At 49.5% G+C, this 18266-nt stretch overlaps 1 protein-coding gene across 1 annotated transcript in view; it reads left to right on the top strand.

Annotated features, from left to right (window-relative positions):
* The first annotated feature begins 2636 nt into the window (after window positions 1-2636).
* Wit (kinase protein wishful thinking) overlaps window positions 2637-18266 on the top strand; it is a 154607-nt gene continuing 138977 nt past the window's right edge. Inside the window, exon 1 of the mRNA XM_077682212.1 lies at window positions 2637-3708. Within this exon, the coding sequence (XP_077538338.1) occupies window positions 3657-3708 (52 nt within the window). The 5' untranslated portion in view covers window positions 2637-3656. The remainder of the gene's footprint in view (window positions 3709-18266) is intronic.

The raw sequence follows: 18266 nt of genomic DNA, 5'->3' as shown, positions 1-18266 counted from the left end.
AAATTTTATGACGTAAATCAGAGGTGCCAGGCATACATTTCACTTCAAATTATTGTGTAAAAGGTACTGCATGTGAAAATGCAGAAGGTCCCACAACTATATTGCGGTAGAGGGCATTCAAGGTAACTTCAGAGTGCTCCAGACATTCATTTAATAGTAAGAGCCTCAATGTCTAACGAGACGAAAGATCCTCTGAGACGGAAAGTCCAATCGAGCCTAAATAACCACCGAGACGGAATATCCACTATTGGACCTTTCGTCTCGTTGGACCTTTAGATGCTGAATACACTGAAACAAAGTTAACGTAATGACTTGCATAGTTTCAGTGTTGGAATACTGAGTTCGCAACCAATTTTACAAATTAATTGTGAAACTGCCACACTTCTACTGCACTATTGTTAGTCACAACAGTTACCAAGGCCTGAAAGGAACTTTACATTTTTTTGTGTGTGTCAGCAGCAGCTGAAAATGCCTTGCTGTAAAAAAACTTTGTACCAAACATTATGCTTGCATTATGGCGCATAGAGTTGGGATGTTTCGTTGCTGCTGCTGTACATCACAACTTCACATTAATCAGGCAGAGTTAGAATGACAGCAAGCATACCCCACATTTTTTTTATTGCGATAGTATGCCCATTGGCATAAATACTATGTCACAGGTATGTAAAACAAAATATATAATATAAAATGAGCAAGTGTACAAAAAGGCCATTAACTGCGAAAGTAAAATTAGAATTCAATAAGTACACTTGAATCAAAAGAAAAAACAATATTTTTATGCACAAAAGTGCAATAAAAGCAATATCTTGCAGGTAGGTAGTTTATTGTTTATGTGACCGACTTCTTGTTTGTACCTGTAATTCTGCCTTAACAGTGTGAAGCATTCATTATGTCTGTCTAAGGTGTAGCTTATAAGCCACTTAATTGCTCTCAGCAATGCTACATATCTGTGAGACAGGATAGTTAAGCAGACACCAATTTATTTGACAGCAGGCCTCAGGTACGTGTCGGTGTACAAACATTCAAATTCAAATAACATACTGAAAGACAAACTAATATATACACAGGTAAACAATCCAATGTGGAGTAATATGGAAATCAAAGAACACAAGACCACTCGCACTTTGTTGTACAGATACCAGGACACTGCACCTCTGTGCAATTAAAACTCACGGGCTTTGCACAAAGCCTCCACAAAAATTGTTACAGGCGTTAACGATTGCGCGACGCAATCGCAAACGGATACGCCTCGTTACACGACAGTAAACGTGCCCACTAACGCAATGGGCGCGCTAAAGTGGTGCTTTCCGCTGTACTAAAACTCTCTACTGTCTGTACAGTGACGACTGCCTCATCGAACCTTTTCTCGTTGTCCGAAAGGTAGCCACGAACAACGGCTGCGATCCGAGACGTCAGTGACCGCTTTCCACTCGCACTTTTGACATAGTGGGCCTTGAGCACCCTGTTTTGGGCTTCAATGCCGTTATTTGTCGTTAGAACAACGTCAAATTCAAGCCTGTGAAACATTACCCACAGCTCCTTCACACTTAGCCACACCGCTTCAAAGTAGCTGCGAAATTTCTCGTTGTTCCAGTACTCTGAGCTAGAAGCAAGAACAGGTAAGGTAAGGTTAATAACTACTACATGTGGGCGTCAGCTTCCCGGCGCGCAAGGCCAGCCGCGCACTCGGAACGATCGACCGCCAGGCACGAACGCGACGCCCGAAACCACGAAACGACGGAAACAAGGGGAAAATAGCTCTCCCTCACTCTCGCTCGCTTATTTACCTGACAGAAACGTTTGCAGATGGACGCTGCACTTGTTTTAAATAACCGCCCTTGACACCAAACGCGGATAGCACCGAACCGACAAACGCCGACGCCAACGTAGAGAAAACGCGCACGGCACGATTTGTTTTGGGTTAAACAAGAAAGTGACGAAACGATCGTTGTCACGTGACGTTTGGTCTTGACGTCACGACCTTTATGATCACGTGACAGGAGCGCGAGGGGGTGTCATAGAAATCGTCTGTGAAATGAGGCTCACCCCCAATGGCATGGGAGACACTGCTGTTTAGCCTTTGCCTCCCGGACCGGCTCATCCTCGTCGAGAGGGCAGCCGTGGTCAAGACGGCGCATGGATTCCCGTGAATGGGGAACCACACGATCTTCTGACCAATGATCCTAATAAAGTCGTTCTCTCTCGTTTATGTACTGTCTGTGTGCTTGGGATGCACTGCGATGTGTACGCCCCAAAAAGTGACGGGCGATAACTGCTATTGTAACGGGGGCGCCTCTGCTAGAGGTTGTGCTACAGATTGGGGTTGACAAACTGAATTCAAGTCCCGTATCCTCTTCGCCACTGCTTCGCCGAGGTTTAAAAACCGCTCACAACGGAAAGCGACGTTGGGTTTTAGCGCGGTGACACCGCCAAAACGGAAAACATCACCCGGTTCACGCGCGTGCTCCGAGTCGCAGGCCGCGCCCTTCGGTGCTAGAAGGGAAGCACGCAAAGGTGGTGGGACAACAAGCCGCGAACGTCGGAGCTAGACGCCACAGTGCGGCAGACAAGTCTCGCCGACGCGAGAAGAAACGAACAAAGATAACAACACCCACTCGTACACAAAGAAGCGGCGGCTTCGATTTTCGCGCAGCCGCCGCCGCCGCCGCCGCGCGAAGCTGCACAGCGGCCGCCGCCAAGGGCGCCGAGCGTCCCCCCCTCGCCACGCAAGTGGACTCCCCCGCCGCTCTCCCGGCCGCTCGCCCGCCAGACTGGCGGAGAATGCCGCCGATGCCGCCGTCGTCGTGGTAGGCGTCGAGGAGAGCCGAGTAGCGCCTGGCGGCGCCGTGCTGTTTTGTCGTCCGTAAACAGCGTCGTCGTTGCTGGTGGCCATGCGGAGCCGTGCGGGCAGCGACACGTCGCCACCGCGTCGACTCGGGTCGTCTTCGAAAACGTGGCCCGCCGCCGCCGCCGATCTACCGCTCCTGGCCGCGCAGTGGTCGGCGCCGCTACGGCTGCAGACGCGCGGCTTCGACTGCTGCTGAATGCCAAAGGGTTGCGTGGTGCGCTGCCTGTCGTCGCCGGGTGTCGTGTCCTCAGTGCACCGGGTTTTTTGACGGCGTTTGTGTCCATCGCAGCCCCGTTTGGGTGTTTTTTGTTTCCTTGCGTGCGTGCACCCGGCAGTGGGGCGTTTTCGACCGTGTCCATCTTCTGGGGCGTCTGCTCACCTGTCAGAGGTCCTGCCAGCTTGGGAGTGGCCCCGAATGCTGCTGACGTCCGCGTGCAAGCACCTCGAGCGGCCACTCACATGCCTGCCGCCGGCCAGACGGATTTCGGTGAAAAGCGGCGTGGCTCGTCTCTGTGGGGGTGGTGTCAGCGCGAGCGGACGAGCGCCGAGTGCGCGCAGTGTGCGTGATGAGTAGCCCTTCGGTGCGTCAACAAAGCTGAGCATTGTTTTTTTCTCTCTGCACCAAGATCTCGACCTGTCGGATGACATCGCTGAGTGCTTTCCGGCAACGTGAACGAATGTGTGCACCGTCCTGGGTGGCTGCTGTGTGTGCTGGAGTCGAGCGGCCGGAGCGGCGGAAATCGTGGCTTTGCGGCCCTGTGAAGGCGATGCGGACTTTGTTCTAATTTAGACAGGCTGTGCTTCTGAAATGAATTCATTGCGACTCCTCGTCGTCGGGCTTCTCTTGGCTGCGCTTGTCCGTAAGTTGATGTCTTTTTATTTTGTTTATTCCAGAATTAAAGGGCACGGCATGTCTGTTCGTATTATTGTCATTGACTTGAAATTTATATACGAGCATCCATCTCATAGGCGGCTTGTGAGAATATAAAATAACACGCCGGGTACCCCTCGTGTCGCGATTCTGGTGTTCGGACTAAACTCAATTAACTTCGGAAATAATGTTAAGGGTCGAGAAAAGCAAGAGCGGAGAAACAGAAAACAAAACACAAGTTAGGAAAAATTTGCATCTCGCTGCGAATAAGAAGCAGTTGCATCCGTCAACGTTTTCGGTTTCGTTTGCGAGTCTGGGTTTGTGGAAGCGCCTGATGCTGGTGGTTTCACCGCGGATTAAACGTCGTCTCACGAACACTTCAGGCCAGACAGCCGCCGTCTGGGAATCGAAAGCTCTTCCCTTTCAGGGTTTAGTATCCCTTTTTGTGGAATTCAGCGAGTATTCGCGAATACTGGAGATCAAAGTTTACTATCAGATATCAGTAGTTCTAAATACTAGCTGGAGGAGTAACTGCTGAAGTTGGTGTTTACAAAACGGCAGTCCGTCGCGCATGTGCACACTTTTTTATCGCGCAATGATGTTGCATTGAACGCCGTCTCGGCTGCACAATGTTGACCCCCGCAGTGGCCCGTAGAGTGGTGAGTTCTAATAAAATTTAATAATACAAGCGTAATTTGCGACTGCCCCGAGTTTCACTTGCTAATGGCGTAGCGCGTTGTTTTGCTGGACCATCACGCGTGATGAGTCATGCCCCGACTGTTTGTAAGCATAGGGAAATAGCTTTTTAGACATTGCTGCCTCTCTGCTATCAGGTGCAGATCTTGCTAGCCACTTCAAATAAGTGCAGAGGAGGGTGCAGGGTTCGCACAGGTCCTTGAAAACCTTGAAAACCCTTGAATTTAGAAGTGTCAATTTCAAGGCCTGGAAAGTCCTGGAATTTTTAAAGGGTCCTTGAAAACCCTTGATTTTTCTGGAGAGAACCAATGGCCCTATCTTTTCACAAGAGTTTATAGTGTTTGTCGTGGATTTTAGGTGTTAAAAATGTAAAGAAACATAGTAACAATCAAGTTTCAGTGTATTGCATGAAATTACGAGTTTGGTGGATTGTCATTATTACGAGTCAACATTGTGAACAGCATTCCTCAATAGAATCCATGTCATGATACAATCCAGTGAAGGCCAGCTTCTCTTCTCTATCTTGCATGTTCTATTTAGTCTGTGGACGGCCGCTCATTGCATGTTTGCTGTGCCTCATACGCTCCATCTGCGTTTGCTTTTACGTGCAAATGGTGGACGTGTACATAGTTCATCCTGCCTTGCAGCAACACTTGCTGATTTAATTTCAGCTCATATTCTTGCTGACAAAGCAGAAGATGCAGGCAACATTATGAAGTTTTGAAATCAAACAGCCTCAGCAAAACACCAAGAAAAAAGAAAGACCTCTAAATGCCAGCTGTCAAATAAAAAATAAAACTGGGGGAGCATTCACGAACCCGTTAGCGCCTATCTAAATGTGCACTAATGTGCTTGGGTATTGGGCAATAACGAAATTTCGCACTGTGTTGAAAAAGTTGTAAATAATCGCAGATAAAACATTAGACGGCGGCCTTGAAAATGTGTTTTCTGGTCCTTGAAAACCCTTGAATTTTTGCTTTTGAAGCTCGTACGAACCCTGAGGGTGGGTTGTGAGGTAAAAGATGGCACGCTAACGTGACTACCACGTGTGTCTGTGTCAAGGAGGCTGTATACCTCCTTGGTCTGTGTACGCTGGTCTGGCCACCCATCTGCGCACGTCTGTTGACTAACGCTGTGAGCATATTACCTCTTGGACTCTGTAAAACCACATAAACGAATGTGTTGTGTTCGAATTTCACTAAAAACTACAACTTTGGAAACGAATTGTGTTTACGGATAAAATGGTCGCCGAAGCAGTTCGCGCCGCGGTTTGTGCTGAACTGGTCGGAACTGGTTTAAACTCAACGTCCTTTTACGGCCGAGGTCGATTGATGGCTTTTCTAGCGTCACTATAGGACTTGCAAAGCACATAATTACAGGCGTTTAACCGGCGCAGTTTGCGATTTGTACACCGGTTGTTAATTTTGGCCGGGCAAGGAAGATGCGTCATGTAACTGGCTTTGTTTAATGATCACGTTCCTTTCTACTGTGCTCCAACGTTGACTGGCCGAGAACCCTTTCTGCTTCGTTCACTTATTCCGGTACAACGTTCAATTAATCAGCGATCGGTCGCGAATCCGTTATGAATCGATGTTGCGGCAGCTAGATGTCGCCGAGCGTGCAGTTTTTCGTGCACTGCGGCGCCAACCGCTTCCCTTGTTGTCGTGCCGCTTACACGAATGCCGCTCCAGGCTGCCGGGGCTATTTCCGACATATCGGGGAGTGGGAAGACTGGCGGGAAGTCTCTTCAAAAATATTACCCGCTCTCGCCCTGGACTAAGCTTTGCGCGATTGTTAGCGGGAAGCACGTGAGAAATTTTAAGCCAGTGGTGGCTTCTAAATTTCCATATTTCTCTGTTACGTCCACTAGCACCTCCCCAACCTCTGCAACCCCTGCCGGTTCGTCCGTGGGCTAGAAGACGAACGCTGGGACAAAAGGGGTTAAGATATCAGTGCGGTTTGGGCTTACTCGAATACGTGTGGTGTGCCACTAAGCGCATTTGAGTCGGCGAATCGGATCGTAATAACGTTTCCGGGAGCTCCTTGCTCGCGTCAAAAAAACGTTCGGAAAGCGTTTGTGAGCGCATGATGTGAATTTTACCGCACGTAACCGCAAATGTCAGCGGGATTGCGTAGACGTTGTTGTTCCTGTTTTGCGACCGAGTTAAGAGCCCGAGGAGAACGAATTGGTCGGTACTCGCTCAAAAAGAAAGCCTCACGGTGCGGGTAATCCGCCGTGCTTTTACTCCTATCGCGTTTAAACCTGCGCTTCCCAAAGACGCCATCCACTGTCAATTTCCCCCCCACCCCTTCACACAAACACACAGTTTTCACCTCTTTTAATCCGTAGGAAATTCGCGGGTTCATTTGTTGGAAAGTCTCCCTCATGCGACGACGCAATACGCTGCTGGTAGTCAAACGGTGAAATGGTGGAGGCGATTTGGTCCATTCCATAGTCATGATTGTGATTTGAAGCTTTCGTATGCTCTGTTAGGTAACCCCTGCGGACATTCCCCGAAGTTATTCTTTGCTGAGATCAGTTGACTTTCCGTACCGTGACGTTTACCCTGCAGACCTATCTCATGCCGTGACGTCACAAAAAAGCGGGGACGCTGGCACCGTTAGCGACGGCACTTTGAACGTAAACGGCCTAACAAAAGAAGGGTAACTTAACAAATCCACTGGCATTCCAGGAGGATTGCTCCTCCTGTGTTTGCAGATATGGTGTAAGAATATAGACATTTTGTGTGTAGATTAAAAAAAAAAAAAAAAACCGGCGGCAGCTGTGCTTACAGCCGTCTGCTACCTTCAATCGTCGCGCCCATCGTGGCGTCACCTCCTTCTGTTTCGACGCGAAAATGGAAATAAAAGCCGTCGCTGCCGTACGCTTGCTTTCGTAGACGTACTCTGCAGTTTCAATATCCCGACGTCTCGTGGCCGCAGTTTCTCGTTCAATAGCCGCGCCTGTTCCTCAGCCTAGGCTGCGTGGCGGGCGACGGAGGTCGGTTCGAAAAGGAGCCGGGATGCCGATGAAAAAGAAACTCTGTGGGAAATATTGCCGTGGTCATGGTTGGAGAATCAAGGAACTTGCCATTAACGCGCACTGTTGTGTCGGCTTTCCGCATTAAGAGGAGGACCGTTCTCCCAGCAGCTAGCCCTGGGTCTTGAGCGCGCAGTTTGTGCGTCCTGAACACAGTGTGTACGACATAGCACCAAGTATAACAGCGCTTAAAATAAGGCCCAAGAATAGGAGAGGGCGACTGAACATGATTATCCCTACCGAAGGTTTGAGTACAACCTAGACAACGAAAGTAAAAAAGAATATAAAACACGAAACTACATGTAGTCAACGGAAAACAATTAAGCCCTGCGTGGCTATAAGTAGCATTTTTTTTTGTCTGTAAACGAGTGTCCCTAATCTACAGTTTTTGTAGCGTGAGCTACACTGGCCGACGTTGAGAAGTTTCGCGTGGCTCCTGGAGAGCCGTGCTGCGCATGCGCGAGGAGCAGAGACGTCTCACGGCGCACAGTATGTTGCTCGCTGCTCGGCGTCTCTCACACGCCCCACGCGCCCAGCGTCTTCGCTGACCTCCGTTCCGCACGTGGCGGCCCGGTCCACTTGATGATCATGCGAGGGGCGGCCGGGTGTGCAACCCATGGCTCGTGCGTCGCAGCAACACCGGCGTGCGCCTGTGGAACCAGCTTAGCTCTGGGGCGATTGGTGACGCTGCACCGGAGCCGCTTGATAAATATACACGTGTCACATAATGCGTATACCGTGTGTGTGTCATTGAAGCAGCAGTAAGCATGATAATCAAGCTAATCTTAGACAACCCGGACAGCTAAGAATAACCAGCTGAACCTTAGCTCACGCGACGTGCATCCTGGCGTAGCCGAGCTAAGCCACTGCTAATTTTGCCCAGCTTTTGAGTAAGATATTGTCTAAATGTCTCCGTAACTACGTTGCTAGCAAAAGAAAATTTCTGGTCTGTCTCGAAGGGAGAGGTCGGAAGAGAGAAAGAGAGAGGAATGCGGGCTTAAGTTTGTGTGTTCAGAGCGAGCTCGCGAGGAGCGCGGAAACAGACGCGTGTTTTCGGCGCGAGGAATTCCTGCCGTTTGTTTGTGAAGCGCGAATATCCCGGATAGTTCATGCGACGCTGATGTGCACATCGCCGAGAATAGGGGTTGGGCTTTTAAGCGTGGGCAGCGGGCGGAGGAGATTGGGGCTTGTACTGAACACCCTCGATAGGTTGGTCTTGCACGTGTTGGCCCAGGCTTTTTTACCTAAACACTGACAAATGGTGCATTATAACGCCCCGACTGTTTACGGCCATCCCGCCAGAAACTTGAATAGCTGGACAACCGCGGCGACCTTTTGCAATAGGGATGAAATTCGTGTGGTCCGTGATGAAATGTAGTTAGGCTATGGATTTGGGCGAGTTGGTAATCCATGACGTATACTTCATTTGCGCAAAAAAAAAAAAAGAGACAAAGACTGAAATGAGGCGACACGACACAGCACACATCCTTGACGAGTCCTGGTCGATGATAACTCCCAGAAAGCGTAGGAAAGGAGGTGTCCATTTAGAGAGATGCCATATTGTGACATTGTTTGGATTATTTGCGAGTAAATGCGACCACTGCACACTTCCCTGGAGGTACTTGGAGGCCCTGTTGGCGCAGGAACGGACGTAGGGCGAACCGGAGGGCGTGAAACTCTGATGCCCGTAATGTAGTCAGCGTAGATTGGGGGTGTTTGGTAATGCTTCAGCGACTCCGACCAACGTGAGGTTAAACAATGCAGGGCTAAGTACACCTCCTTGCTGGAGGCCCCGGGAAGCAGCTGTGAACTTCGGTCATCGGCAGTCTCAACACAGCAGATCGAAAGTCTGAATGTGTCGTCCACCGGCTGCTGCATCTTGAAGGCTGTCCAGATTGGCGTCATGTATCCCGTTGTGCACGAAAACAGCTATCCGAATCCGTGTCCCGAGCAAAACGGGTCCTAGGCAAACGTACTGGTACAGTACATGCAGCAAGCTCCCCCGCGGTGACGGCGTGAGCGGCACGAAACTAGCAACACTCTTAGGCAAAAGGGACTAAAATGCAGCCGTTAGTCTTCGCGGGCGACCGTTCATCTTCAAGGGGAGTATCTGTGGCAGAGTATGTGCCGTGTACACAAATGCGGACTAACTGTTCGTCCCCGCCGATCGCTAAGGAGTAACGGGAAGACGAAACGCATGCAGTTAGTCTCTTTGCTGCGTCGTTAATCCCCTGTAATGGCGTCGTCGTTGCAATTTTGCGCATATGTCTGTGAACAGTTTTAGATCTCCAAAACACAAGTCTTTGCAGTCAGTGGGTCCTTTAGATGGTGCCACGGGAGAAAATATCGATGTTAATTATAAGAAAATTGCCTAGGGTCAATAGAGCGCCGGCTAATGGCAAGGAGCGGCGAGCGCGATGGCCAGACGCATCTCGGCGAGGTTATCTTGATACGCGGTGTTGCATACGATTGGTGCGAGGTAATAACGTCTAATGAAAGCGTTCAAGCGCGTTAACAGTAACACAAAAATTAGTGACAATAGCAAAAGTGGATTCCTAAGCGTAATGAATATGTATATGTTTAACAGACGACAAAAAAAAAACGCAGTAGTTGCTGATGACAACTGCAAAATAAAAATGCTCGCTCCAGGTAAGCGTCTCGAAGTTATCTTTTGCACTCGGTACATAATTGCCTTGTGCACCAAAGCTATGACCATGCTGCAACTGCTGTAAAAACCGGTTGCATTTCCCAGTCGCAATCGTCAGATCTAGCGACGCGAACTTAAAGAATTCAGGCTAAGCAACACCGAATTTGGTTTCGCCGATGCAGGAAAATATGGTCTGTTTCCGTATTCTGACACTCACTCAGACGACCCCTTTCACATACGTTACATTGAGCACTTAACATAGGTATCGAACACTAAGAATACGCTTAGTTTGCACTAATTCGTGCGGAAACAAATGAGTCGTCCGATGACCCAGCTATCTATCTTAACTAGGCGACGATTTGATTGTTCTTTACGAGAAAAAAACTATTGTTGTGAGGCTGTACTTATAATCGAACTCAGCAGTTGTAGTCTCTAAAGTTAGCAAATTGCGATCATGTTCGCATGCACGGATAGAAATTCAGACATCAGTTGCAATGAATCTGTCACGTTGTGCACAGCACTACGCGCCGTACACTTGAATATTATACCGCTACTTCCATCCAGCGGCTTGGTCCAGCGGAAGCACGTCGGGTTCCTCGTCTATACGCCTCGAGCGCTGCCTGTAGGGTCGCCTCTGAAATCCTCCTAGCGGCCCGTTTCGAAAGCAGTCGCGGGAGTTGCCGGCCCGCACACCACTGTCGCAGTTGCTTTTGAGTCACGTTCGCGACTGATATTTTATGTTTGTATGCGTTGGAAATACATATTTATGTGGACCAGTCACTCTGTTCGCAAACGTGGTGCATTTACGAGAGTGTAAATGCTTCTGACGCGATCTTACTCTGGTACATTCGGTCCGCATAAGCGCCAGATGTGTGTCACAAGCGTGCGTCACGAAACCGGCATATATGCATGGATCTGATTGTAATTCCACTGCCCTGAAATTTACTAACAGTAACTCCGTAAGCAGCGTTCGTTCATATGCTTATTCTACGGCTATACACTGCGATGTAAATCGGTTTCGTGTAGTTCCATAATCTAGCGGAGCACTCATACCTGACAGCCCGCCAGATACGCTTCATATATCGGATATTGATCACTACCCTGAACAAGCCAATGTGGCATAAATATCACGGGCATTCTACGCAATAAGTAATATTGATAACGCAAAATTACATGCGGGAATCAGCACAAAGAATTTACGACTGGGTCGTCTTGTCGCGAGGTGAGCTTTCCCAAACAGCCATCGGTTATACATATATCTTCCGCTTATATCCGCGGCCGTGACTAAACGCTTTTTCGAAATATCATCATGACACAGGGAGCCTGCAGAATTTAACACAAAAGTGAGATGCCACACTCAATCCGACGACACCTTTTATCGCTTGTGAACTTCCTTACTGTACTTCAAAAAATGTGTCCGCCGAGTGATCCCCTGTTCGTTAAAGTCGAAAAACAAAGTAAAGGTGAACGCGCAGCTTGTGTGTGATTTACTAAAACGGCCTTTCCTTGATTTCGCTCCGCATTTATACACGATAGTTAATCGCCCCCTCCTCCGCCTCCCTGTCTTGGAAAACATCAGTGCATTTCGCACCTCATTGGTTTAGCGAGTTCAACCTTGCTTAAGGTAAGACAAATGTCTCTAGGATTTGCGAAGCTGCAGTTTTTTTTTTCGTTCTCGCACGAACTATTACATTGCTTCCGGACTTGGAAGACCATTTATTTTTCCGTGGTTTCATTAACTCTCCTTGGTCCGTTCTATCAGGCGGGAGTGGGCACATATTTAACTACCCATAGACTTGGAATATACTTAAAATGTTCGCGTGGCTTCTATTTCTATAAAAGGCACAAGTTATTGCCAGGTGTTTTAGGTAATCACCTCCCCGAATGATATTTTTGAACGACGTATGCATTAAAAACAAGGCCAAATTCGTTGTCAGCGCTGCAAAACGAAACTTACCTCTCACTGTGCCAATATCAGGTCTAAACGACGCGTCAATAGAATTCACTTGCGCCGGAGATATTCGGAGGTGACAGTGGTGATATGCCGCTGCCGTCGCCGACGCGAAGAAGCGCGCAATGCAGTCAAACCCGGGTATAACGAACCCGGATAAAGCGAATTATGCTGTATATCGAACAAAAATAATTCAGTTACGGAAATACATGGGAAACATATTCCTTATAACGAAGTTCACATCCGATATATCGAACTCTGGGCGCCTAGAATAGCCGCCGAAATGCATGATCTCGGAGCGGCGATTGAGATGTGGATTGGCCGCGACCACGAAGCAAGAGCCGCGAGTGAGACATTGCGCCTCGCACGGAGCGATGTGACGCCCAATACCTTCCGTAACTGTTTCCGACGCGCGGGACTCGCGACGGAACCCGCCCTGTCAGCGATTCCTGACCAAGACAGCTGCAGCATCGGTGAACTGTGGGAAGAGCTCGCCAGCGTTCCCGATGATGTCGCGAGTGAAATCCGTCCGACGCTTATAATGAAGCGCTTCCGGCAGTCGATGTGCTCCGCCAATCCTTTATAGATTTTTGAGGACGCGGACTAGAACTGGTGCAAACAATGTTTCCTTTAGAGAATGCTATGCTAGTTGAAGCCGCCAGAACGAAAGTGAAAACAAAAATCACCGCTTTTTTTTTTTTTTTTGCAACGTTGGCAGTTAAGTCGGAAAGTAGCTTTATTACCTGCAATAAATGGATTATTTTGGTATGGTAATGGCTACTGTACTGTGTTCGTTTCTGCATACGCGGATGGCGGAGTTGGTGAGGGGGGGGGGGAGGCTCCCGCGGATTGCGAACTCGTAACAATAAGCTCGTTATAGGCGGGTTCGGCGGCTATATCGAACTATTGGATATATCGAAATAATCGCGTTGCATAGTGCAGTTCGCTATAAACGGGTTTGACTGTACCGCGTCCCCGGTTAGCTCTTGGCGTTCGAGCACTCTAACAACTCTAATCAGGACGCAGCTGTTTTTTAAATTGTCCTAAATGTACTATTTGCTTACAGACATCCAAATAACAAGATGTTTAGGGCGCGGAAACGCAAAAAGAAGCGAAAGAGAACCAAAACACTGCGTGAGCCGCTATCAGCTGCGCTGCGGACATCCTGTAAGCGCCGCGGAGAAGCGGCGGCAGGCGGCGCAGCGATCGCGAAGCTCGAGGGGTATAGTTCATGGTGTCGGTGGTTCGATCCCTGCTGGTGCCGACGTTTTTTTTTTCTTTTTTCTGCGACTCTTAGCAGTTCGTGCTTGGAGAGTACCGGAACGGACCATCCGGGCGGTGGACTAACCGTTCGTCCCCTCACATTTAGTCCCCGGAGGGAGTAATGATTGTGGCAGAGGCCGTTAGTCCTTTAAAGGACGAACTGTTAGTCCTTTTTGCCTAAGAGTGCAGCGATTGGAAGCATTCGTGTCATACCAAAGGCGACGTCTGCACTAGTGTATCTGGTGGCAGTTAGCTTTTAGCGATATATAAACAAAACAGTTTTTCCTGCTATGCAATTGGTTAGGGCTGGTCATTTAATGTGTGAGGGCAATTGGGAGTACAAACAAAAGTGTCGTTGGGGGTTTTTACTCTATTGTCTCTTTAGTAGCGGTCGCAGAGATTGGTTTTAGGGGGGGCGATTTCTTTTTAGGGGAGGGGGGGGGGGGGGTTCTCTTCTTGCGCAAATTCTGCGGAGGAAGTGATAAACATGCAGGCATGTGCGCGCATGCGGTGTAACCCGCTTGCACACAAATCATAGCGGCACAGTGGTTTCCGGTGCCCCTTAGGCGGTGCAACGGCTGGCTAGCCCGCATTTCTGACAATCGCAATATGTTTGCGGCCTCGCACAAGTGGGATCTAATCTCGCGCAAGTAAAATGCTTAAAAAAAAAAAAGGCTAAGGACCTCTTTGGGGGGGGGGGGGGCACTACATTGCAACCGTACGACACACAGTGGCAGAGATGATACAACGATTTGAAGGTTGCCAGCTGAGCTTTTGCTTACTAAAAACGGCGAAAGCGATGGGTTGTAATCTGGCAACGTGCTACTGGGGCGAATTAATCCCGGCTAGCGAAGCATGCCGGGATTAATTGTAACATGACGGCCCGCTGGCCAGGCGGATTTTGTGTAGGCGGCGTCATAGCATTGCGTTATCTCCTGTGGGTAGGTAACCGACGTGTTTTCGGTTTAGCGTGGAGTTATATGTACTGAGACTATTTGAGCAAGATGTGGCAACTCTCACACAACACTTGCGCGCAAGCTCGAATGCGACTGATCGCATGCGCGAGGACGCCAAGGAATCAGCTGATCAGTACTGGGGCGCACAGAAAAATGAATCTCCGCCATGATCTCCGTGCATTTTTGCGCTGTGCCGCTTTATTTGCCATTCTGTGACATTTTGCGAGTCGCTCAATGCTTTTCAAACGAAGTGAAGTGCGGCTTTAGCTGAATGTAAAACCTTTATTGACACAAAAAAGAAAGAAAACGTTATGGCATGGGCCAACGCCGATATTGCCGGTGAGTCGCGGCCCTTTGAAGCACAGGCCAATGGAGTGGCAGAATGCATGCCAAGGGAGTATGCGAGAGTATGCGAAATACAGTCAGCGGCGTGTCCCGGTTTTTTTTTTTTTTTTTGTCTGTATTCGTCAAGTTCTAGCTGCTTTCCACCACTTCAAAGGGAAAGCTTGCGGGAATGAATGGGCAGTAATTTGCCGCACAGAGCGCGTGAGGAGGGAACATTGACTTATTGTGAATGATTAAAAAAGAAACCGCATTTCGTTACCTATTTTTTTGTTCTACTGTCGCGAACGTTTGCGCGAAAGTTCGAAGCACGGAGAAGTACGTAAGTAAGTAAGAAGTTCCATGAATAAAACAACTGAAACCGAACGATCATAAAAGCTCCTTTTATTTCTCTTCCAACGGGAACGATCGCTGGCTGCCACTCCGTAGCCTGTAGTGAACTTTCGGTAGTCAAGGTCAGATCGGAATCGCTGTTCCGGCGTCAGTTCAGGGGCAATAGATAGGGTGCTTAACGTGAAGAAACGAATGACAGCCTCGCAAGCGCCCGGGGAGGCACTTGCTCAGCGCGTGCATCCGAGTTGTATGAGTTGTACACGTTTTGCACGCACGAATATCTGAGCTGGATTCTGCATGCACACACTGCGCAAGTCAGGCGCAAGGGCCTCGCCACTTCCTAGCGCACTTAATTTAAGAAAATCGAAACCAAAACTGAACTACGCACTTACTATTCTTCGCTAATTAGAGCCTAATTAGACTAAAAGTTTTTATAGAGCTAGTTTTAATTACTGAGGCAATTATTTGTAACTATGTTGCTTCCGTTTTTTGTTTTAGTTAAATAATTACGGAACACCGTTTTAGACGGCTGAATACAATTGATTGGCAACCATGGGAATTGTATCATGTCAGCGCCCACGTTTTGTACGGTCTCTGAGCTCGCTTTACCGCCCTGCAGGTCTGGCTCTTACTTACGCCGGTTCTTTACGCGCTTTTACGTCGTTGCGCGTGTACGTCGGTTTTACGCGTTCATGTGGTTGGGAGCCAATTTAGTGGTTCTAGAGTGGACCTACGTGAAAAGGTTCTCTCCTAAATGTTAGAGGAACTCGCGAATTACGACTGAAAGCAGAGACACTATACACCATTTTCCTTGCTAGAGGTGGGCGCCGCCTGTAAGGGATCCAGGTGCTAGCGACGCGGAATGTGTCGAACGCGGAGGGAGCGGCAGGCCCGGGAAGTGGGAATGAATGACTTTATGGCGGCCAGCTCGTTAAGAGCAAGCGGTCTCTGGGTCATGCCGTTCGCGGAAGGACACATTGTCTGGGGTCGCAGCTGCGCTGTCGCGTTGTTTTGGCCGAAGTGCGTGGTGTAGCCGTGGAAAAACATTGGTAGCCTGGCGACTCAAATGGAACCCCCGGGGGCATGGCGGCCGCTGGCTCGGGCCCCACCGCAGTTTCCATTAGCGGGTTGTAAAACCATTTGGTCCGTCGAGCGGCTGGAGACGGGGAGCGTGGAGCTGTCAACTGGGGTTAGACAGTGGCCGATTTACGGCGATAGCTTTCCTTTTGTTGGCCAGTGCGCGCTCGGAGCGGAGGCGGGCGAGGGAGCGCGCGTTGCGGCCCGGGATGGGCGCGGCAGAGGCGACGCCTGAGCCGGCCGCCGCGTCCCTATGTCCCTACGCGCTGTTTCTGGCCCACGGTCCAATTAACGGAGCATCGCCTGTCAACGCCGGAGAATCTTGGGGACGCGCCGGGTCGTTAAGGCGGATTTTTATGGGTTTCAGCTGGCTTGAGTAGCTGTCCGGTCTCGGACGACATGCGTGGGAACAGGCGATGCAGACCAGCGTTCGTGGAAGCGTGTCCCTGGCGCATGCACGTGTTTCCTCGGGTTTTTGAGTGGTTGTGTTTGTTTGGTTTACTTTTTTCCTTGTTTTTCTGGTGGGAGAGAGTGACCAGCGTTTGAAGGTTGCGGGGGGCGTTGCCCACCATGGTTTAGGCCCGGATTTACTAATCCATCCTATCAGGTGTCCAGGAGATACTGATTGGCCCGTGTATCGGGGGTGGGGCCTAAGTAACCCATTAGAACCACGAGACACGAGGTCTCGGGGTCGAATCCTCAAGGTTTTAATGTGCTATGCACGGCCGGCGTATTGCCGGGCTAGCCAGGTCAGGCTAGGGAGGATCTCACCACTTGGGTAGTTTTAAGGTCAGGGTCCGTCGCTGACGGGGGTGCCGCGTGCACAAAGACTTAGCTGACCTAGAACCCCATTTTATTTCTTACTTTGTTAACTCTATCTTCAGTTTGTCAATATTTTGTATATATCTTCTGTGTGAATATACAGTTTTGAAAAACCCTCCATCAACCATCGTCGTCGTGTCATCAGTGCCGTCACCATCAGGCACCAACGCAGATCATCATCATCATCTTCAACAACAACAAGAAGAACAACGAACCTACCTGACATTTACTCCGCCATTTGCTTTTTCTGACCGGACCGCTAGCGCCGTCTATGAAGCGACCGCCGAAACCTCCGCGCTGGGCTGTTAAGTGCTCCGTTCTTTCCGTGCGTCTGCTCGGTACCCGTGCATTACCGAGTGAACCGTAGTGGTTTGGCGTTAAGTTAGCGGTTGCAGTGCTTGTGTGTGTGTGTGTGTGTGTGTGTGTGTGTGTGTGTGTGTGTGTGTGTGTGTGTGTGTGTGTTCTGTTTTGTTTTCATCATCTGCGTACGGATTTTAGGCCCTAATGTGCTGCCAGAGTGGAAAATGCCGACTCCGGCTGTTGCAAGTAGTACTAGCGTGTGGTGGTGGAGCCGCTGGTGCCCCGCAGTTCCGCGATGCAAACGCTCCGGTATGGCACCGACTGACATAGAAATTGATATCGGGGAGTAAATACGTGTTTTCAATGCCACCGTGCTTGTTATGTTCACCGATTAGTCGATTGATTGATTGATTGATTGCACGGTTTAACGCGCCGACGCAACGCAGGCAATGAGGCGCGCCGTAGTGGAGGGCTCCGGATTAATTTTGACCACCTGGGGATCTTTAACGTGCGCCGAAATCTCGTACACACGGGCGTTTTTGCTTTTCGCCTCCATCAGAAAAGCGGCCGCCGCGGCCGGGAATCGAACCCGCGACCTCGTGCTCAGCAGCGCAACGCCTTAGCCACTGAGCCACCGCGGCGGGTTTCACCGATTAGTCATGTTTACGGAAGCGCGGACGTCGAATGCGGAGCGCGCACAGCATATGTGGGTCACGGTGATCCGTGCTCGCGATGGACTTTCGACGAGGCGATTGCTACGCTGTTGACATTGCAATGGAATATAATCTTTCTTAACTAGACTTATGAAGGTTACTGACAAAACGAAGTTTCCTGGGCGGAAAAATAACACGACCGCACAACCAGTCAACTTACTAATCGAAGGTTTAGCAGAAGGGTCAAAGTTCGGGCGAGTTAATATTGGTTGATCATGATTGACCTAACTCTGCGCCGCGCATGTGGCTTTTCGCTCGGCGCCCACCTTTGTAAAACCGCTGCTTGCACCACAAATGCTTTATGCGAGCAGCAGTAACTGTTTTGTAATTGTAATACTTTAGATGCCGTGCCAACGCAAAAGGAGTAGAAGCTTTTCCTTTGACCGCGTTGTGAACAGGTTGAGTTA

The sequence above is a fragment of the Haemaphysalis longicornis genome, unplaced genomic scaffold, assembly GCF_048455015.1.
Source record: "Haemaphysalis longicornis isolate Haplotype H1 unplaced genomic scaffold, Haemaphysalis longicornis Haplotype H1 scaffold_80, whole genome shotgun sequence".
Classification (NCBI taxonomy): domain Eukaryota; kingdom Metazoa; phylum Arthropoda; class Arachnida; order Ixodida; family Ixodidae; genus Haemaphysalis; species Haemaphysalis longicornis.
The sequence above is the reverse complement of the archived record's forward strand: the minus strand, read 5'-3'. Positions and strand labels throughout refer to the sequence as shown.